We start from the raw sequence: 23111 nt of genomic DNA on the forward strand, positions 1-23111 counted from the left end.
GTGGGGAAGCGGGGACCGAGCGGCCTGCAGTCGGTGGCTGGGGGAAGAGGGTGGGGAGGAGGAGAGTGCACCCGCACCTGCCGCCACCAAGTTCTTCGACCACTTGCTCCCCGCTTCCCCCCACTCCCCCGCTCTCCCCACCTCCCCCCCCCCCGCTCTCTCCCCGCTTCCCCCCCACCACATCTGCACATGTGCTAACCAGTCCTGGCAGTGTGGAACACTGCGCATGCGCAGAGAGCAGTAGCCCGTTTGCACATGTGCACAGCTTGGTGCAGTCTGATGACGTCAGTGGCTGGCTGCGTTGTCAGGAATCACTTTGTTGATTTTAAACTTATTGGAGTGAAGAAAGGACTTGTTAAACAGATCAGCCATGGCTGGAAAATGCATTTGCATACTAACAGACAGTGACTGGAAGGACAAAGGACCATTCCCTGACACATTCAACCCACAATGGACCTCGATCACCAGGTATTATGTGTAAGAGGAGCATTCCAGAGACTGCTAGGGTGATAGCACTGCCAAGACGTGGTCAGACCAGTTAGTCACATGACTAACCTGCTTGGCAACCTGGGGTTTTCTGAATTGTACAAACTGTTTGAACTCAGAAAGTCTGTTTGCTCCTGAACTGAGATCTCTCTTATCTGCTTCCATCTCTTTCTCACAAGCCTCTGAATCCACTGAAGACACATGAACCCCAAGAGAGAAAAGTATCCTACAGCAAACAAGAAAAATACTGGGCCCCAACAAAAAGCAAGATCTAGCTACAATCAGGGACTCAACAGTGAGCTCGAAGAACCGTAACAAAAACTCTTCAGATATTGCTTCAAACGTTTTCACTTTATTTTTCTTCTGCTCTTTTCTGCCTCTGTTTGCATATGTATAACGCGTTTGCATGCTCACGTGAGCGCCTCGTGTATCCGTAGGCGCTAACTTAATTGGAGTTTAAGTTTAATAAATTTTAACTTTTCTTCTTTAAACCTAAGAAAACCTGTTTGTGCTGGTTTCTTTGCCTTATAATTGGAAAACGGTGAACAAGGATTCACCAAGGGGGAGCTAAAAAAAAAGGTGTTTAAAAATAAAACCCTGTTATGGTAAGACCAGGTGAAGGCTGAAAGGGAACTCTAGACCTCTTTCTCAACTGTCAACAAGGAACGTTTCTTCTTTAAAGGAGCTTTCATTTATGAAAAGCACAGAAGTTTCCGGTATGTTCTGTCTTTGGTTCAGATTTGAATCTTGTGCAATGTTTTGCACTTTCTGTTCTACTTCAATGGAACCTGTTTGGCATCCTGTAAATCTGGGTCACGTGATTGCCGGTTAAGGCTGACAGCTGCGGCCTTTGTCGTGACCTCATCGTTCGGCGCTGTGATTGACAGTTTCGGGGTTCCGCCCACCCTCCTGACGTCCTTTCCAACCCGCAAAGGAGATCGCAACCTGGACAAGAGGTTACCTGCAGACTCCCGGCTTTACGGAGGCTGACGGGAAATTGGCGGCGAAAGTACCTCTTGTGTTGAATTAAGGGGTGGCGAGGGCGGTGCTTGGGATCGGATCTAATGCTGCGTGAAGGATGAAGTATTGTTTCCCCACCTATGGAACAGCGAAGATTTTCTCTCACTGACATCAGGTAAGCTGCCGAAAGTGAGAGGAATGATGATGTTGTCATGGTGCAGCAGCTGGTTGTAGGGCAGGTGTCGGGTGAGGGTTGTTGTGTTTTTTTTTAGTGTAGAGGGAGCTTTACTTGTATCTAACCCCGTTTTTTTTTCCTGTCGAGGGGGCCTTTATGAGGGTTGTTGTGTTGAGTATTGCAGTACAGTGAGTGTGAAGATTTATTATAAAACAAAAGGTAACCGGTTAAAGTTCCCGGGGCAATGTAAGGAGTGTCCAAAAATCAAGACTACTTATTTTGTTAATGTTAATGTGATAAAATCTCAACTTGAGAAAGGAAAAGGGTTCCGCACCAATTTTTATTGCAGTTAACAAACCGACACAGTAGTAGCGGAAGCGCTGCACATAGGATGAATGTTTCAGAATGAAGTGTTAAAATGTTCCCCTTCGTGTGAAGGGGAAACCGTTTAAAAACAGCCAGAATCGCAGGACTAAAGTTTATTAATAATAACGTTTATTAAAGTGAGTGTTGGATGTTTGAGGCGCTCTTCAAAAATACTGAACAGATCTTACTGCTTCATTGCAGTGTTCAGGAATAGGGTTGCGTTAACAAGTCAGTGACTTGCATTTATCTAATATCTTTAATAAAATGCCCCAAAGTCAACACTGAGGAGCAGTGACGGCAGAGCAGGAGTTTGGAGTTAAAAGCAAAATACTGCAGATGCTGGAAACCTGAAATAAAAACAAAATGCTGGAAATACTCAGGTCTGGCAGCATCTGTGGAGAGTGAAACAGAGTTAATGTTTCAGGTAAGTGATCTTTCATCAGAACTGGAGTTTGGAGGTCACTGAAAAGATGGGAATTGAGATGACAATTGGGGGAATGCAAGTGTTGGCACTAAACTGAGGAGTTTCAGAGAGCAGGGCAAAACCTTCTGCCACAGTTGGTGAATATGAGACTGGAAGGGTGTGATACACAGGAAGGTATAGACAGGCGGGTTGAGGCAGGTAAAAAGATAAGGACATGAAGGGATTTATCATTTGAAAATGGTGTGTATTGGTATTAAACATCCAGTAATCTGATTCATTAAAAAAAGTAACCATCAGAGCAGTGCCATACCTATTCTGGGTGAGCTGTAGCTACATTTCCACTGCAGTCCTACTCACCTACAGCATGATACTATGTATCAGATTGTGGTTTAGTGATAGTCACAATTGGCTAACTATGGCATGTCAATAGTGAATGATATGCCACTGTTAGCCTGACAGATGGGGTTAAATGCATTCTTTAAAGGTGCATTTTTGTATTATTTCAAATGTAGTTCATTTCATTATTTGTGATTGCCTGACTACCATTGCGATAGTAGAATGAAAAAAAGATGTTAACTTTTCAGATTAAAATGTTTATGTACAAATATTATATTTCAGTATATCTTTAACACTGTCGTGCTATATGAAGAAATTCTTGAAAATCTAGCTTTTTCACAATATTGCATAAAATTAAAACAGTAAATAAATTTAAACATTGGTTACACCAAGGATTAGACCAGATTGAGTGATGCATAGAGTTCATGTTTTGTTAGATATTCAGCTTAGAAAATTGATTATCATTCGAAGCAGATCTTAGCTGTGCAGGGTCATGTGTGTATAATAAAAGCAAAATACTGCAGATGCTGGAAATTGGCCTTATGCAGAAGGAGACATAGCCTACAGAAATGGGGTAGTGCTTATTGGAGGACCCAAAAATAGTAATTTTGGTATTCCTGATGTTCAGTAGGAGGAAGTCGTGACTTCTTCATAATGCTACACAGGAGGTCTGACAGCACAGAGATAATCATGGGATCAAGAGATGGTGGAGAAATAGGGCTCACCCCATATCTGCCGATCATGCCACCGAGAAGCATCATATAGATGAAGAGGCGAATGATGACGAGGATAAAACTCTTGATGTGACAGGGAGGGAACAGAAGACATTGTCAGAGATAACTGTTCTGACCAGTAGAAGTGGAGCTGTGCAAGGGCAGTGCTGCAAAATAGAACAATTTTAACCGCTCACTCCTGAGACCTGCACATTACTGATTTGCACTTGAGATCTACAAGAAGTTACACAGGACACAAATTCCATCTATAAAACTTTATTATTCTTGAGTCAGATTTAAAACCACCTTCACTATTGGCTAACATTCAGCAGTGCACTAATAATGTTACAAAAGATGGCACCTGCAACCACCAGCGGATGATTAGTCAGTGTTAATTGTAGCTCCTAGTAGGCAAGATGACTGGCCAAGCAACTCCTTCCAACTGCAGTGCTGATTATCTCTTTGCAACATCTTTTTATATTCTTTTTCAGGGATGGACCAATACCTAGGTATTGACAGGGCTTTATTGTCCTATAAACGTTATTAATACAAAATGTCCAAAGGTGCATCAAGTTGTTTGTTTGAACCATGGAGTGAAAGCCCCAGCTGACATCCACCTTCCATGAACTTCTAGCATCTTAATCAATCAAGTTTTACACCAATTTCCCTTATCTCACCCTGTACCATTCCCATGACTGGTTTTGTGGCTCCCTTGAAGCATCCCACCTCTTGCCTTCAAACCAGCTTTTAGGAGTTCCATTTTTTGTATTGGCCTGTTATCATTTATTTATGTTCAGAGCTGTTCATATAATGGTTATCCAATCCACCCGTTCTCATTTCTAATGAAACACAGTGTTCCACTAAGGCCTACGTGCCAACTAACTTGCACATTCCAGCAAGCATTTCTTAATTAGTCATGGTTAACTGAAAGACTTAACACAGCTTCAAAGTGTAGTTGTTTGTTGTTCTTAGTTCTCTTAATCATAATTGGGTCCGTGGGCCTCACAGTCAAACAGCTGGCAAGTAATATATTAAATGATGTTGTGGGAAGGCAGATTAGAGAGAGCAGGATATAGGAGAGCATGGATAGGTTCAGAAGAGAGGGTGATAACAAACATTTTAAAAAGATAGCGATAGTGCCTGAGGGAAAGGTCATTAACAATGTCAAGTAGCACCAAGGTTCAGGAGGGGAAATTGATCTGGGGTTGATTGCGGGGGGGCACCAAGGGAGAAAGAGGTGGGTCACAGAAGATGTGGGAGCAGGATCAATGGAAGGACTGGTCTTTTTATTTTTCTTCAGAATATCAGAAGGTGCATAAAATGGATGGTCACATGGTTCTGATCTGGCACACATCTGAATGGTTTCCAAAAGTTCACTACTTCCGAACCTTGCCATTTACTCAAATGAGGTTGGAAATGATGCTGTGAATTCACTGAAGGTAATTCCTCAGAAAACGTGTTACCTGTAGGTTACCGTTCAGTCATTATAGTCACTAAGCTTATGTTTATAGAAGAAAGTGCTAATTGTTCATAAAAGGCTCGAAAATCAGAATTTTGGAGCCGCCTTGTTAATCCTATCTGGAAATTGGTCTATTCTTTCAGTGCCAAATTACTATAAAAGACCATAATAGGAAATGAAAGTTCTGGCAACCACAGAATGTTCCATGGCTGCTGATGTTCCACAAAGCAAGGTATGTATTTTTTTCCAAGAAAGTGCAGCTGAAATTAATTACAAGCTAATATAAAGTGACTGACATTTTCTAGTTTTATCATGGGACAGATTGCAGGTATAAATAAGATATTACATCTCAATTAATCCTTTTAATGTGAGCATCGTCCGAAACATACTGCATGTTCACGTCTGCCATGAAGCCCCCAGTAGCAAATAAAGGAAGAACTGAAAGCAGAATGAGACTGTTCAACTTGTTCTGTGTATATTTGTGTTTTTCTTTTAAATATATCTAAATGAAAGATTACAGCCTTATGACCAAATCTCTAGTTTTTGGTTTGTCATTATTCAGGATATCTTCTGTCAAGCCCCAAACATCTGACAAATTAACTGATACCTCTGCTATAGCAGCTATGTTGGACACACGGTAACCACATTCCACTTGGAGCAATAAATGAAAAGCAGGACAAAACTGAAGGGAATGTATCAAATACAGCAAGGAAAATTGAATAAGGTATCAGGCGTTATAGAATTTATTAGCTTAAAATCATATACTAGTTTATTTGACTGCACTTCAGTGTAATTTGTTCCTTTGTGAGGAAATTATTTTCAAAATTGATTGGAGGACATGTTGTCATGCTAGAAAGCAGCACCTAATATTGAATTCTTATTCCCGTTGATGAATTCGTTCCATTTATAGGTCAGTTAACCAATAAAGGGCAGAAAAGGATGGTCCAGGTGGAAAATAAGTCTTGCTTATCATCTATTTCTGCTTCAGAAAGCTGGTTAATTTTGCTTTTGAACTTCTGCCTACAAGGGACAAATCACAAAAAGTGTTTACATTTTAATTAAATGATGTAATCAGTTACACTTATTAATCAATTTTGTTTGTATCATAGGATGAAAAGAGGAGAGTGCTAACATTTTAATCAACCTTAATGATGTTTAAAGTAACGAATCTGTTATACCTTCATCAGTTTCTTAACTCTGGTAAATATGTAACTTTTTATTGTAACAGTATCATTAAAATATTTTTCTGTTTTGTAGATATTCTCCACCTTGTATATTGTGGAAAAATATTTATTTAAAGGTCTATTTTTCTCCTGAAAGATGTCCCATGTGTCATAGTTAACATCTTTCCTTCATATTTAACTTCCAGAATAAAGTAGTCTATTTCTAAATTTAGAAATATTTGCAAGCCACCTCAAGTCATGAGTTTGAGGATAGTGGGAAAAGATATTGTAAATTATTTTGATATTGAAATGTTGCAACCTTGGGTGTTAGTCTTGGCTTGGTGGTAATTCTCTTGCTTCTGAGAGAGATGATGTGTGTTAGGCCCACTCCAGAGATTTGAGTAATCTATGCTGACCTTTTGCAGCACTGTCAAAGGTGATGCTTTTTGGATGAGACTTTAAACCAAGGTCTTCGTCTGCCCCCTCAAGTAGACATAAAAGGTCAACGAAAGGGTAGAGGAGTTTCCCCAATGTTCTGGCTAAAACTTGTATCTTAACCAACATCACTAAAATAGATTTCAAATAAAATAAATAAAATAGGTCAATAATTTCATGGCTATTTATAGGGCCCTGTTTTGTGCCATGTTTCACTACATTACAACCATGACTGCACTTCAAAGTACTTAATATTGTCCTAATATTGTGAAGGCTATTGTATAAATGCAATTCTCTTTCTGCCATTCTCTTCTCCCCTTCCTTTCCTAAAAGGGCCACTTGGAATCGTAAGATAACATGATAGAAACTGTGCTTTCAACTGGATTGACTCTATTTATGGTACTATCCATTGCTTATAATTATGAGTACTGGCACATCTCTCATGGCCTTACTTGTGTTTAGTTGAAGAAAATGTTATGTCCTTTTGCTGAGACTCTAAATAGGCTGAGAGGGCTTGCTGTAATATTCCTGAAGTCAGCAGTTCTTGTAATTATTTTTAGCAATAATATTTTCTTCCTGTGGAGAAACTAAAAATAGCAGGTATTAACGCTTCAGACAATGGCTGGAATTTTAAGTTGGGTGGGAGGCCCCGCCCAGCGGCCAAAAAGTCAGTGTGAGCTCGCTTCCGCTGGGCCTGGGGAACCACCCTGGGAGTTTTCGCTGCCTTGGGCGGGATTTCCACCTCCTTGAGGCTGGAATTCCCACCTAATGGAGCTGCCAGCCAATCATTGGACTGGCAGCTGTTCGTCCCAGCAGCGCCTTCAGGAGCAGTGACCACTGTTGGGACTATGCCCAGCCATCGGAAGCAAGAGGAAGGACAGCCCCAGAATAACAGTAAGTTTTTGGGGCCTCGTTGGGGACGATCGGCCAAGCCCCAGCAAGGCAAGGGGGTCAGTTAGGTGGGGGGGGGGTGGAGTGTTGTGCGGCGTAGGTGGCCCTCCGTGGGGAACGGGGTGCCCGATTAGGAGGGCACCCCCAACCCACAAGAAGGCTGCCAGGTTTTACCTGGCAGCGTTCTTGGGGCTTTTGCCGTCTGGCTGCTGAGGGTAAAGTGCCAGTGGTGGCATGAGGAGGCCCTTAAGTGGCAGTTAATTGGCCTTTCGAGGGCCTTGATTGGTGGCGTTTGTTGCCGCTGCCTCGTGTAAAACTGCAGTGGGGGCAGGAAGGTGTCGGATACGGCCCCCCCCCCCCCCCCCCCCCATCTCCCACTGAATTTTACAGCCACCTGCCCACTTGTTGGGGCGGGGGTGTAAAATTCTGGCCAATATCTGTAGATTTAAATCTGTGTCTTGTACTTTTAGTGGATCTTGCCTTGCTGTGTATTCCAGCTTCACTTTTATGTTGTACTAAGCTCAAGTGAAGCTACTCTTGCTAACTAACGAGAAAGTTGTGGCTTCAAGCCCAAGTCCAGAATTTGAGCACATGATCTAGGCTGATGCAATAATAATAGGATACTACATTCACAGAGATGCTGTCTTTCTGATGAGACATTCAGCTCAGGCACTGCTTTCCCTATTCGGGTGACTGTATTTTTAAAAAACCCTATGGCACTTTTCAAAGAGCAGGGGAGCTCTCCCGGTAATCAAGGCCAGCATTTATCCTTCAATCGACACCATTGAAATAGTTTTTTTTTTCATTTGCTGTCTATAGCCAATTGCACACAGTTAGATCCCATCAGGTTTGCCCAAATAACAATAGCACTACAAAGGTAATTTATTAGCTGGACATCCCTAATAACATTCTGAAACAAAAACAAGAAATGCTGGAATCACTCAGCAGGTCTGGCAGCATCTGTGGAAAGAGAAGCAGAGTTAACGTTTCGGGTCAGTGATCATTCTTCGGAACCCTAATAACATTCTGTTTGCCTGACATTCACTACATTAATGCAAATTTGTTCTTTATAAGTGGAACAATACTTTACTGGCTGAAGTTTGAAGATGATTCATCAATTTACCCTCAGCAATTGCATCAATATTTTGACCAACCTCCAGGAGCTTTGAACCTTTCTCTGCAACAAAATGTATGAATTCAATTGCATGATAGAACACAGTCCACACAATTGAACACTCATTTTAAAAGCTAAACTGCAGATAAATGTTTCAATTCGTTTGAAAGAAATAATTTGTGCCTGTTTGCACTATGCATCCATTTTGCTCCTTCCCAGACCACAGGCAGCACATGTACATAGAAATATAGTATAAAGTTAATTGGTGGGATACAAGGCCCTGTTTACTGTTTTCTTCATTTTCATTTTTTATTTTCTGTTAAATACTTCACTGCTGATCCTCCCAGCTTGCAGCACCTCTCCCACTATCTAATGTCACAGTGAATCTGTGGCATTTAGGGAAGAGGAATTAGGTGGGACTAGCCCACCATAGTGCTGCAGCCTGAAAATAGCTGGGTAATGTGTGTGCCACTTTGCCTGAATTCATAAATGTTTCAAGAGCTGAATGTACCTCTAATGGTACAGAAATCGCTAAAAAATAGCAATGCTGGTTAATATAGACTTTTTCAAAAAAAAAGTGTCCATTTCTAGGGAAATAGAATTGAAAAGCAGAAAGTTATGTTAAACTTGAATCGGACCTTGGTTAGAGAAGACTATCAACAGTTCTGGTCTCCATGTTATAAAAATGATGTAGAGGTATTGTTGAAGGTGTAAAAAAGATTTACTAGAATGGCCAGAAGTGAGAAGTTATAGCTATCAGGAAAGATTGCTGGGGCTCTTTCTTTACTAGAAGAAGAAGATAAGACTGAGGGGTGACCTGATAGAGGTCTTTAAGATTGTGAAAGGGTTTGAGAGAAGAGGTGTTCCTACTTGTCTAGGGGCCATAAATATAAGATTGTCACAAATAAATCCAATAGGGAATTCAGGAGAAACTTCTATATCTAGAGAATGTGGAAATTGCTACCACAAGGTGTAGTTGAGGTAAATAGCATAGATGCATTTTTGGGGAAGTTCGATGGGGATAGAAGGATATGTTGATGGAGCTAGATGAAGTGTGGGAGGAGGCTTGTGAACCTGTTGGGCTGAATGGCATGTTTCTGTGTTGTATATACTATGTAATGCGATGTGATTGAATTATGCCAAATTGAAGATTACTGCCCCCGGGCGCACACTGTGTTGTATTTTAGTATGTGTCTGTAGCTTACTATCTGAGCACAGTTGTACTGACTACCATTAAAACACTGCCAGCACTGAGGAATTTGAAGTATTTTTGTGCACGAACTTACTGTAATAGTTTTTTTTTATGTCAATTGATGCTTATACTGAAATATTTTTAAAATACTGTTCTAGTGACTGCTGTACTGCTTCCGCCTCACAATGCATCATTTACATCAGAAAACCTCCATCATGTTTTAATGTGGGAAGCAGGGACAGATGCACCATTCACCACACGCTACACAGTGGAATACTTACCTTTAAGGTTTGTACCCTCTGGTCTTTAATCTTTTCAAATTAGAATAACTGTGTAAAATAATTGCAAAGGTAATTAACATGTGGAAGTCTAATTGTATGTGTGCGTATTTGGGTGGAGAATATGGTGAAGCAGCAGTTAATGTGATTGGTGGGGTGCAGGTGGGGGTCCTGTGGGGAATATACATTCAAGGCAAGGGACTAAAATTGCTTAAATATCTCGGTTGATATTGAGTTCTAATTTTGCCTCTAATCAATATAAAAGTACGTAACTGTCGCTTCCTATGAATTGCAGTTGCTTTCAAATTTGCTATCCTCAACTCCTCAGCCTTTGCAAACTACCACCCCATCTCCAACCTCTTTCCTGTCCATAGTTTGAGCATGTTGTCACTTACCAAATTCACGCCCACGCTTCCTGCAACTATATGTTTGAATTTCTCCAACCATGTTTCTGCTCCTGCTGTAACATTAAAATGACCCTAGCCAAAGTCAGAAATAATATTAAATGAAAACAGAAAATGCTAGGAATACTCACCATGTTTGATAGCACCTGGGGAGAGAAAACCAGCATTAACGTTTCAGGTCAGTGACCCATTTGTCGAAACACTTAAAGCACACCTTTTTGACCAAGTATTTGGTCACCTTAATATCATCTTACTTGGTTTGCTATCCGTCTTTGCCTGATTAGGCCTTTGTGAAGAGTCTTGGAACATTTGTCGATATTAAAGGTGCTACATGCATGTAGGTTGTTTTGTAATTACAGTAGTGTAAAAATATTATAAGTTCTACTCTTGAGTTTACAGTAAAATTGTTCCAATGTATTTGTAACCAAGATCCCCTCCTTTTTGCATATAGCAGGAATGTTGATGAACAGCTAATGAACATTGTAATTATGGTACTGTTATTCCATTATAAATATCTGTGGTTATTGAATAGCTAATTATCATCTGAATCACACTAAAAAATGTTAATATGGGGACTAAGGTGCAAACTTATTTATAAATCCAACTTGAATGTGTTGTTGCGTAAATAAACTAGTCTGATAGTACTTATTCCTCCTTCACCAAAATAGTAGATAGCATAGTTTTATTTTTGTGTGTAACCATTTGTGGCATAATAGGTTGAAACTTCTGCACAACATTACCTTAATATATCTCCTCTGTTCAAACTGTTTGTTTAAATTCCTAACAGCACACTTGGTACACAAAACTGTCCAATGATCATGAACCAAACATGTGATCTAGAGAATCAGTGGCTTGCTGCACAAAACTGTTCACTGATCACAAACCGAACTTGTGATCTATCAGATGAATTCACTGACGTCTTTGAGTCTTACTTTACTCGAGTTAAAGCAGTTACAGAAACGGATGAATCCAATTGGACTTCCTTGGACGAGTTCCAACCTTTTCGAGACAGTAAGCTTGTCATCTTTGTTTTTGGATACAAACAACTGTATTTCTGTAATTATGGCTTGCTCATTATTTTGATATTGCAATTATTGCAAGTGTACAAAGACTTATTTATTTTAAAAAACTAACCTGTGCACATTCTTCAGAATATTACTTTCTCAGTATGATGCTTTTTGTTCCTATAGACTTTTGCACATGTTCTCTCTCTCTGTCTTTTTCATTTTGCCTATTTCACCTTGTCTACATTTTTTTGTTTCCTACTAATTTGTATACCTTCCAGATCTGTGGGAACTTTAATGGGGAAAATGTCTTTCAGATAGATGGATATATCATAAATGTGGTTTAACTGCATATTAAATGTTACCACTAACCCTTGCCACCGGATTACCCTGTTGCTCTCACTGAAGATTAAAAGAAGTCCTAAAAATAAGCAAAATTTCAACTTATTGGCAAATTTAATTAAATAGAACTTTGGTTACAAAAGTTGAATGCTCTGTTTTCAGGTTTGCATTCATTTCAATGGAGCAAAATACTTCTGATTTTCTGAAACTATAGTATGGGCATGGAAAAACCAGTTTAATGAAAATTTCTTTCCGATTCGGGTGCTCCAATCAGTTTGATAATACAATGTAATACTATTAAATTGTAAATGTTTTTTTTAATTCAGTTTTATTTTCCTTCTACAGCAAAAATACGGCCAGTTAATGTTCACCTTTCGGAGACCCCTGTTGGAGTCATCAAAATTCATTTTAATGTTGCAGCACCCCCACTGCATTTTTCACGTAGCTTAGAAGTCGAATCATTAATAGAAATCTATGCCAGATTGAGCTATCGGCTTGCTGTGTTTAAAAATGGAAAGTTGGAAAAGGTAACTTTTTTTTTCTTAAAAGTGAATAACAGTCATATATTTTAGACAAAGGCAATTTCAGAAATAAGACTGAATTTATTTCCAAATAACGTAACTGGATGAACAGTTCTGGCTGTTGTAAGTGTTATTTTGTCTTCTGCTGTATGTATTAGTGGGTGGTGAATTGGGAGATGTTGCAAATATCGCCTATTTCAGCCTAGAAGGAGCCTGATGCATAAAAATCATGGCCATGGTCACCTTCACTGGCAATGCTGTCCTCGCCCTGCTCTGAGGCTGCAGTTGTGGCTGCAGCAGGTGGCAGATTTCAGTAAGGACCTCTTTGGTGAAATGGAACGTTTCACACACTGTTCCTCACTGGAGTTGAGGTAGGAGAATTGTTCTCTGACAACCCTGGTGGATATTTCACCCTGCTAAAAGCCCTTCTCCCCCTCGTTGAGGGGCTTGTTCTCCTCTGTCACCAGGCAATTTGTTGTTTGAGTGGCATAATTGCTAAATTGGTGGAGAGTATTAACTGGAGCCTTTCTGCTGTATACCTGTAGACCCAGTTTCTATGATAAATAGAGCTGGCACCCTTGCTCAGATGCTGTAAAGATGGCCAATTATGACATTGAAAAATTCACATTGATTCTGTGGTTGGTGGTGTGGCAGATTGTGGGTAGCATAAAGGAAGCTTTACTTCACACCTGTTATGTGCTATACCCGACTAGGTAGTTTTGCTGATGCCTTGCCTCAGTGGTGATACTCCCATTTGAGTCCGAGTCCTTCCAAACCCGTGACCTCTACCACCTAGAAGGACAAGGGCAGCAGATGCGTGGGAACACCACCAACAGCAAGCTCCCCTCCAAGCCACACACCATAATGACTTGAAACTATATCACTATTCCTTCACTATCGCTGGGTCAAAATCCTGGAACTTCCTTCCTAACAGCACTATAGTTGTACCTACCCCACATGGACTGCAGTGGTTCAAGAAGGCAGCTCACCACCACCTTCTCGAGGACAATTGGGGATGAGCAATAAATGCTGGCTTAGCCAGAGATTTCCACATTCCAGGAGTGAATTTTTAAAATGTCATAGTCATTACGATACGGGGGGCCATTTGGCCCATTGAGTCCATGCAAGCTGTCTGTGGAGCAGTCCAGTCAATCCCATTCTCCCACTCTATCCCCGTGGCCTGGCAAATTTATTTCCCTCAAGTTCCATCCAATTTCCGCTTCCACCGGCCTGGTAGGCAATGAGTTGCAGGTCATTACCACTCGCTGCATAAAAGAAAACGGGAACAGCTTTTCTTTGTTTACCTTATCAAAACCTGTCATAATCTTGTACACATCTAGCAAATCTCCTTCAATTTCCTTTATTCTAAAGACAACAACCCCAGCTTCTCCAATGTAACCTTGTAGCTAAAATTTCTCATCCCTGGAACCATTCTGGTAAATCTCCTCTGCACCCTCTCAAGGGCCCTCACATCCTTCCTAAAGTGTGGTGACCAGAACTGGATGCAGTACTCTAGTTGTGGCCTAACCAGTGCTTTGGAAAGGTTCGGCATAACTGCCCTGCTTTTGTACTCTACACCTTTATTTATGAAACCCAAGATTCCATATGCTTTGCTAATCACTCATTCAATATTTCCTGTTATCTTCATGGATCTGTGCACAAGAATTCCCAAGGTCCATCTGTCCCAGCACACTCTTTAGAACTGTGCCATTGAGTTTATATTGCCTCTCTCTATCCCTTCTGCCAAAATGCATCATCTCACACTTGTCTGTATTAAATCTCATCTGTCGTTTGTTTGCCCATTCTGCTAACCTATCTTTGTCCAGGTGCAGTTGATTGGTTATTATCCTCCCTATTTGCCACACTTTCAAATTTGGTATCATTGGCAAATTTTGAAATTTTATTCTGTATTCCAATATACAAGATATTTATATATCTCAGAAAAATGCTGTGATCCTAGCACTGAACCTTGGGGAACACCACAGTCTACCATCCTCCAGTCTGAAAAACAACCATTCACCACAACTTGCTGTTTTCTGTCCTTAATTTTTTAGCCAAGTTGACACTGACCTTTCTATTTCCATGAGCCTCAATTTTATTAACCAGCCTTTTATGTGGTACTTTGTCAAATGCTTTCTTAAAATCCATATAGACAGCAGCCATTGCTTTTCCTTCCATCAGCCTTCTGTTAATTCATCAAAAATTCAAATAGATTAGACAAGCATGATCTGCCTTTTACAAATCCATGCTGGCTCTCTTTAACTCAAATCTCCCCAAGTGCCTGTTGATTTTTTTTTCCTGATTATTGTTTCTAAAACTTTACCCACAAATGATGTTAAACTGACTGGCCTGTAGTTACTAGGAATGTCCTTTCTTGAATGAGGATGTCACATCTACCACTCTCCAATTCTCTAGCGCCTGCTGCATTTCTAGGGAAGATTGAAAGATTATGGCAAGCCCTTCCACTATCTCCACTCCCACTTCCTTTAGCAACCTAGGTGACTTATCACTCCGCATAGCCAGCCTTTCTGGTATATCCTGCCTATGAATTTTCACCCCATCAGTTACCTCTACCATCTCCACTTCTACCGATTATTTTATCAGGATCCTCTTCCTTAGTAAACACTGAATCAAAGTACTCAGTGTTCTAGCCTCGCCCTGCACCTCTCAGCATATATCATCCTTTTTGTCCCTAATAGGCCTCATCCCACCTCCAACAACCTGTCTACTATTAACATGCTAGTAGAAGATTTTTGGGTTCCCTTTTATGTAAACTGCCATTCTATTCTCATTCTCTCTTTGCCAGTCTTAGTTTCCTCTTCACTTTCCCCTATCAAATTTTTTTTTAATATTCATTCATTCATTCGTGGGATGTGGGCATCACTGGCTAGGCCAGCATTTATTGCCCATCCCTAAATACCCTTGAGAAGGTGGTGGTGAGCTGCCTTCTTAAACTGCTGCAGTTCATGTTGGGTAGGGACACCCACAGTGCTGTTAGGAAGGGAGTTAAAGGATTTTGACCCAGCGGCAGTGAAGGAACGGCGATTATAGTTCCAAGTTAGGATGTTGTGTGGCTTGGAGCAGAACTTGCAGGTGGTGGTGTTCCCACACATCTGCTGCCCTTGTCCTTCTAGGTGGTAGAGGTCATGGGTTTGGAAGGTGCTGCCTGAGTAGCCTTGGTTAGTTGCTGCAGTGCATCTTGGAAATGGTACACACTGCTGCCACTGGGCATCATTGGTGGAGGGAGTGATGTTTGTAGATGGGGTGCCAATCAAGTGGTCTGCTTTGTCCTGGATGGTGTTGAACTTCTTGAGTGTTGTTGGAGCTACACCATCCAGGCAAGTGGAGAGTATTCTATCACAGTCCTGACTTGTGCCTAGACAGGCTTTGGGGAGTCAAGAGATGAATTACTCGCTGCAGGATTCCTAACTTCTGACCTGCTCTTGTAGCCACAGTATTTATATGGCTAGTCCAGTTCAGCTCTTTTGTCCAAGTTTGAACCAAGACTGTGATGAGGTCAGGAGCTGAGTGGCCCTGATGAAACTCAAACTGAGTGTCACTGAGTAGGTTATTGCTAAGCAAGTGCCACTTGATGGCACTGTTAATGACACCTTCCATCACTTTGCTCATGATTGAGAGTAGACTGATGGGGCAGTAATTGGCTGGGTTGGATTTGTCCTGCCTTTTGTGTACAGGACATACCTGGGCAATTTTCCACATTGCCAGTGTTGTAGCTGTACTGGAACAGCTTGGCTCGGGGTGTGGCGAATTCTGGAGCACAGGTCTTTAGTACTGTTACTGGAATGTTGTCGGGGCCTGTAGCCTTTTCAATATCCAGTGCCTTCAGTCATTTCTTGACATCACGCGGAGTGAATTGAATTGGCTGAAGACTAGTATCTGTGATGCTGGGAACTTTAGGAGGAGGCCGAGATGGATCATCCACTCAGCACTTCTGGCAGAAGATTGTTGCAGATGCTTCAGCCTTATCCTTTGTACTGATGTGCCGGCCTCCCACATCATTGATGGGGATATTTGTGGAGCCGCCACCTCCTGTTAGTTGCTTAATTGTCCACTGCAATTCACGACTGGAAGTGGCAGGACTGCAGAGCTGAGATCTGATCCGTTTGTTGTGGGATTGTTTAGCTTTTTCTATCACATGCTGCTTACGCTGTTAGGCATGCAAGTAGTCCTGTGTTGTAGCTTCACCAAGTTGACACCTCATTTTGAGGTATGCCTAGTACTGCTCCTGGCATGCTCTCCTGCACTCTTCATTGAACCAGGGTTGATCCCCCCCCCGGCTTGATGGTAATGGTAGAGTGGAGGATATGAGGTTACAGATTGTGGTGGAAGAACAATGACAAGTTGAAGAGCTGTAAAGTGGTAATGAAGATTAAAGATGGGTTAGTTGAAGAGATGGGTGTCTTAGAGCATCTGATGACTGGTTTTGAAAGGAAACCGCTAATTGCTTGTAATCCAAGAAGTGTATTGGCTAGGTTAAAGGTGAATGCAGTAATTGAGGGAGCAAGTCTCACTGATAAGCTTGTCAAAAAAACTTTCTGTAGCGTCAATACTTCATTTCTTTGTGGAAGTTTAAAACTTAATGGAGAAAACAGAATTGCTAAAATTAGACCTAATCAGCACTACTTATGCTGATTCTGAATTTAACTATGATTGCAAACCAAAAACTGGTCTACAAACACAGCACTTGTACACAATATTGTATTAATCACAGAAGATTTTCTAAATCTAGAAGTTAAATTATCATCTATTAATTTGGATGTAATTCTGACCTTTTTTCTTCAACAGAACAGAGATGTGTTCAGATCTACAAAGGAAATGAGTGTTGAAGAAATAGTTGAAAATGTGCAACCAAACACAAATTACTGCATCACAATAAAAATGTTTATTTATGATGAAGATCACTCTGACCCTTTGGAAAGGAGATGTATAGTCACGCAGTATGTGAAGGACGATAAAGGTACAGAATGATGACAAAAGCTGGGTTGGCAGGGCTCCAGAATTCTTCATTAAATTTCAAAACCCCAAATTTATTTAGAGTCACCAACATTTTCTATCTTTACCACATTTGTGTCTGATTTCATGCATTTTTTGGCTGGGGAGGAATTCCTATTTATCCAAGTAGATTAAAATATCTGGATGTAACTGAATCTTGGGATGTAATTTTAATCTAATTTTCCTGGCTGGGAACTGATGGGATCGGATGGAATGTCTGTTTTACACCCAGCCCAATATCACTCTCCATGGGCTTTGTACTGAAATTGGTCAAGGTGTAAAACCAGTGATGGGATGGGTTAGGGTAAAATTACCCTCTTAATCTGCTTAATGGCTTTGACATGAAAATTGACTAAGCACAATTATAATGCATTCTGTGGACACTTGATCAGTCGTACTTCATGAAATATAGTTTTTTCCTTGAGAGCAATTCAGAAAAATTTGACCTTGCTTATTTTGTCACAGTCTGCAACCATACCTGTTGTTGCATTGGAGATGGCTCACGGTGTAGCTAAAGGATTTTGCTTCACTCCAAATTTCTTCCCTCCCTTCCTATCCTGAAGGTCTTGAATTTTTACTGGAGAATAGTTCTGTGGGTGCTTGGCATCATTTGGTATCTTGTCTTAGTGACTTCTTCATATGTATACCTGACTAGTGAGTATTTTCAAGCTGTTCAACTGCAGGGGCATTACAACCAACTCCAAAGCTGTCCTCGCTACACATCCACATAAGTGCTTCTAGGAGTAGAATCTCTGCACTGAAAATGGCCATTTGGCTTATCATGCCTATGCTCTTTGTAAGAGCTGCTAATTTAATCCCACAAGCCACTATTTCCCCATTACACTACAAATTATTCCTCTTCAAGTACATAGCCAATTGCCTTTTGAATCTGCTTCCACCAACATAGAGTTATACAGCACAGAAACAGGTCTTTCACCCACCGTGTCTGTACCGGCCATCAAGCACCTATCTATTCTAATCCCATTTTCCATCACTTGGCCCATAGCCTTGTATGCTATGGTGTTTCAAGTGCTCATCTAAATACTTCTTAAATGTTGTGAGGGTTCCTGCCTCTACCCACCCCCCTCCCCCCCCTTTGGCAGTGCCTTCCAAATTCCAGCCACCCTCTGGGTGAAATTTTTTTTCATTAAATCCCCTCTAAACCTGCTGCCCCTTACCTTAAATCTATGCCCCCTGGTTATTGACACCTCCGCTAAGGGAAAAAGTTTCTATCTATCTACCCTATCTGTGCTCCTCATAATTTTGTATACCTCAATCAGGTCTCCATTCAGCCTTCTCTGCTCAAAGGAAAACAACCCTAGCCTATCCAGCCTCTCTTCATAGCTGAAATGCTCTATCCCAGGCAACATCCTGGTACATCTCCTCTGTACCCTCTCCAGTGCAATCACATCCTTCCTACAGTGACCAGAACTGTACTCAGTACTCCAGCTGTGGCCGAACTAACGTTTCATACAGCTCCATCATAACTTCCCTAGTCTTATATTCTATGCCTCAGCTAATAAAGGCAAGTATCCCATATGCCTTTCTAACCACCTTATCTACCTGTGCTGCTGCCTTCAGTGATCTATGGACAAGTACACCAAGGTCCCTCTGACCCTCTGTACTTCCTAGGGTCCTATCATCCATTGTATATTCCCTTGCCTTGTTAGTCCTCCCAAAATGCATCACTTCACACTTCTCAGGATTAAATTCCATTTGTCACTGCTCTGCCCATCTTACCAGCCCATCTATATTGTCCTGTAATCTAAGGCTTTCCTCCTCACTATTTACAACACCACCAATTTTTGTGTCTTCTGCAAACTTATTGATCATACCTCCTATATTCAAGTCTAAATCATTAATGTACACTACAAACATCACGGGTCCCAGCACTGATCCTCGCAGTACACCACTGGTCACAGGCTTTCAATCACAAAAACCACCCTCGACCATCGCCTCCTGCCACTAAGCCAATTTTGGATCCAATTTGTCAAATTGCCCTGGGTCCCATGGGCTCTTACCTTCTTAACCAATCTCCTATGCGGGACCTTATCAAAAGCCTTACTGAATTCCATGTAGACTACATCAACTGCTTTACCCTCATGTACACACCTAGTCACCTCCTCGAAAAATTCAATCACATCTGTTAGACATGATCTCCCCCTGACAAAGCCATGCTGACTATCCTTGATTAATCCCTGCCTCTCCAAGTGGAGATTAATCCTGTCCCTCAGAATTTTTTCCAGTAGTTTCCCTACCACTGATGTTAGACTTACTGGCCTGTAATTACCTGGTTTATCCCAATTACCTTTCTTGAATAATGATACCACATTCGCTGTCCTCCAGTCCTCTGGCACCTCTCATGTGACCCGAGAGGATTTGAAAATTTGTGTCAGAGCCCCTGCAATCTCCTCCCTTGCTTCACATAGCAGCCTGGGGTACATCTCATCTGGGTCTGGGGATTTATCCACTTTTAAGCCCACTAATGCCTGCTCCCTTTCAGCGCTTATTTGTTCAAATATATCACAGTCTCCCTCCCTGATCTCAACACCTACATCGTCCTTCTCCATAGTGAACGCAGATGAAAAGTAATCATTTAAAACCTCCGGCTCCACACACAGATTGCCACTTTAGCCCCTAATGGGCCCTACTCTTTCCCTGGTTTCCTCTTGCCCTTAATGTACTTATAAAACGCCTTGGGATTTTCCTTTATCCTTTGAGGTAGTGTAGACCCGATCTTAAGCCTCTCTGAAAATTCTCTCCAAAGCCTTGATAACCTTCCTAAAATGTGATGCTCAGAATTGTACAAATACTCCAGCTGAAGCCTTTCTGGAGATTTGCATGGCTTAGCATATCTTCCTTGTTTTTGTATTTAATGCCCCCATTTACAAAGCCAAGTATCCCATACCCTTAACCCTTTATCAACTTGCCCTGCTGCTTTCAACCATTTGTGAATTTGCTTCACCAGGTCCTTGCACCTCCATCAAAATAGTGCCATTTTTCTCCCAAAGTGCATCACTTCACATTTATGAAGAAAAGAAAATGTCTTGCATTTATATACTCTTTTTTTTATAACATCAGGGCATCCCAAAGCACTTTACAGCCCGTGTAATTATTATTGTAATGTAGGAAACGCAGTGGCGGATTGCATGCAGCAAGCTCCCACAAACAGCAATATGACGAGCAGATTTTTTTTAATGATGCTGATTGAGGGATAAATATTGACTAAATTATCCTTATTAAATTGCATTTCATGTCTGCTCATTTCACCAGTTTACGCCTTCAGGAGTCAGTTACTATCTTGCTCATTACTGCATTGCCAGGTATCATCTGTAACTTCAAAATTGTATTCCCTATATACAAATGCACCCAATAACCTAATATTGCCCCCTGAGGGACCACAGTGCATACTTCTGTCCGTTCCGAAAAATATCCATTCACCATTACTCTCTGCCTCCTACCCCTTAACCAGTTACATACCCAAGTTACCTTTAATCCCAAGTACTTCCATTTTCCAAATAAGTCAATTATGTGATGCTTTATCAAATGCCTTTTGAAAGTCCATTTATACTATTGCACGGCACTACCTTAATCCTCTCTTACTTCATCAAAGAGCTCAATCAGGTTAGTCTGGCACAATTTGCCTTTAACAAACCAATGCTAGCTGAAGCTTATTTACCTATGCTTCTCCAGATGAGAAAATATTTTGTCCTTGACAGTGGTTTCTAGTAGTTTTCTCATTACTGTAGAGCTATTTAGTGAAGAGGAGCAGGAGCCTTGGCAGATTATTTTCTTCCTTTAAGCCAAAATTTGCGAACTTCACACAATTCTAATCTGGCACTTTTTAATCTGTATGGCTCAGCAATTCACTGAACATGCCAATGGGAGAGCCTGAAAAAAAACTCCGAGAGAGATTAACCTGTTAATGCTTTTAATAATCTATGTTGCAAGTGTGCTTGACCAATTACAGTGTCAAAGCCAAATTAAGCTAGAATCCCATTACTGATCACCCAGATATTTCATCAATCTGCGTAAATTTGTTTCTAAAAAGAAACTCCTATTCCAGACGGTGCAGTTCACATTGTCACATATATGTCCTGGGTTTGCATCAAAACCAGACTGATGGAAGAGAGGGCAAAGTAATATCAAACACACTGGTATGCTATACAATATGATTTTACCCCAGTGAAGTTCAAATACAACCATTGCTAGTCACCAATAATGATATTCCTTAGTTCAGTACTTGAACCTGTTAACATCTCCCTCCATCACTGACACACAGTGGCAGCAGTGTCTACGATCTCAAGTTGCAGTGCAACAATGCAACAATTTCCTTAGACAGCACCTTCCAAGCCTGCGACCTCTACCACCTAGAAGGACAAGGGCAACAGATGCATGGGAACGCCACCACTTACACATTCCCCTCCAAGCCACGCACCATCCTAACTTGGAACTATATCACCATTCCTTCACTGTCACTGGGTCAAAATCCTGGAACTCCCTTCCTAACAGCACCTACCCCAAGGACTGCAGCTGTTCAAGACAGCGGCTCATCACCACCTTCTCGAGGGCAGTTAGGGATGGGCAGTAAATGCTGTCCTCGCCAGTGATGCCCACATCCCACGAATGAATTTTTTTTTTAAAAAGAGGTCAAAAGAATATCATGAATATATTCATATGCTATGTTGCAGTGTGTCTTCAGGTATTGGTTAGTGCAGATTGAAGAAACCAAACACAGTCTTTCAGAGAAGTCTGACTGCGTTTAGCTTTTAATAAAATACTTTTTTTTTTTAACTGCGTTTAAATAAAGGAATGGGACTTGCCACTGAATTAATTTGGATAGTTCTAGGGGTGGGGCAAATTGGTACAAAGGAATGTCTCTGATATATCTTATTCTTTTGCAGTAGCGCAAACACTACTAATTGTTGTATGCATCTTGGGAATTTGCTTGGTCGGCGTCGTCATAGTACTATGCAAAGCAGGTTTTCTTGGTTTCTTAAGCAAATATGGTCCACAAGCTCTGGTATGTACTTGATTTTCAAACAGGATTATCAGATTAAAATCTTACATGAAACAGTTGTTTTTTCAGTGCTTAATCAAAGTGATGGATCTCTTAAAGTTTTTTCAATCCTAGGTAGCATCTTTAGAAGTTATGTGTGATTTACAGTTTTATCAGAAGTTTAATCCTTTGCCCTAGACAGAAAAGCATTTTTCTCATCTATATATGATTTTGAGCTTTTAGCTTTGCACAATGTTTTAATGCCTGGTTTCTAATGTTGTGTACTGCATGCGCAGGTTCTTGTCTGGTACATGTGCTGATCAAGGAAGAAGTGTAGAGATTGTAGCAGCTAGGTTTATGAAACCATCGTCCCAGTGTAATAAGTAGTGGGGTGCATTAGAGTTCGAAGTACAAAACAAGAAGTTATATTATTCATGAAAGGTGTTGGTCAGATCTCATCTGTAGTACCATTTGCAATGTGGTCACTCAATTGGGGAAGAATATTTTTGTCCTTAAGGGGATAGTGCGGCAAACAGTAAGATGTTTCCATGTACTGGGAATTTAAATTTTACAAGGAAGCCTAAAAAAGTTGTTGGGGTGGGGGGGTCGGTGGTGGGTGCAAACTTTGAGGTGGCCTGATTGATTGGCTTGACCTGTGGCAAATAAGAACCAAACAATATAATGAGATGAGATTGATTTTTGCATAAAGGAATGAAGTTATTGAGCTTAATGGCCTTTTTCTGTTTCTGAAAACTTTTGTTCCCCAGTCTAAGTATCCTATTTTGTACATGCTGTTGCTATATTGCACCAAAATGGCGGAGATTGTTATAAGCTTT

The 23111-nt window shown here is 41.0% G+C and overlaps 1 protein-coding gene across 8 annotated transcripts in view; it reads left to right on the forward strand.

The window, feature by feature from the left end:
- Positions 1-1406: 1406 nt before the first annotated feature.
- LOC137374645 (interferon alpha/beta receptor 2-like) overlaps positions 1407-23111 on the forward strand; it is a 28722-nt gene continuing 7017 nt past the window's right edge. Inside the window, exons 1-10 of one of the 8 annotated variants that reach the window (XM_068041091.1) lie at positions 1407-1621; positions 4761-4899; positions 5063-5151; positions 5460-5643; positions 6029-6119; positions 9873-10002; positions 11184-11407; positions 12088-12269; positions 17070-17241; positions 22181-22299. In XM_068041091.1, coding sequence (XP_067897192.1) covers positions 6068-6119; positions 9873-10002; positions 11184-11407; positions 12088-12269; positions 17070-17241; positions 22181-22299 — 879 coding nt within the window. In that variant the 5' untranslated portion in view covers positions 1407-1621; positions 4761-4899; positions 5063-5151; positions 5460-5643; positions 6029-6067. The remainder of the gene's footprint in view (positions 1622-4760; positions 4900-5062; positions 5152-5459; positions 5644-6028; positions 6120-9872; positions 10003-11183; positions 11408-12087; positions 12270-17069; positions 17242-22180; positions 22300-23111) is intronic. The other 7 variants (XM_068041088.1, XM_068041096.1, XM_068041093.1 and 4 more) reach the window with 7 other exon arrangements.

This window comes from Heterodontus francisci, chromosome 10 (genome assembly GCF_036365525.1).
Source record: "Heterodontus francisci isolate sHetFra1 chromosome 10, sHetFra1.hap1, whole genome shotgun sequence".
In the NCBI taxonomy this organism is placed as follows: Eukaryota; Metazoa; Chordata; class Chondrichthyes; order Heterodontiformes; family Heterodontidae; genus Heterodontus; species Heterodontus francisci.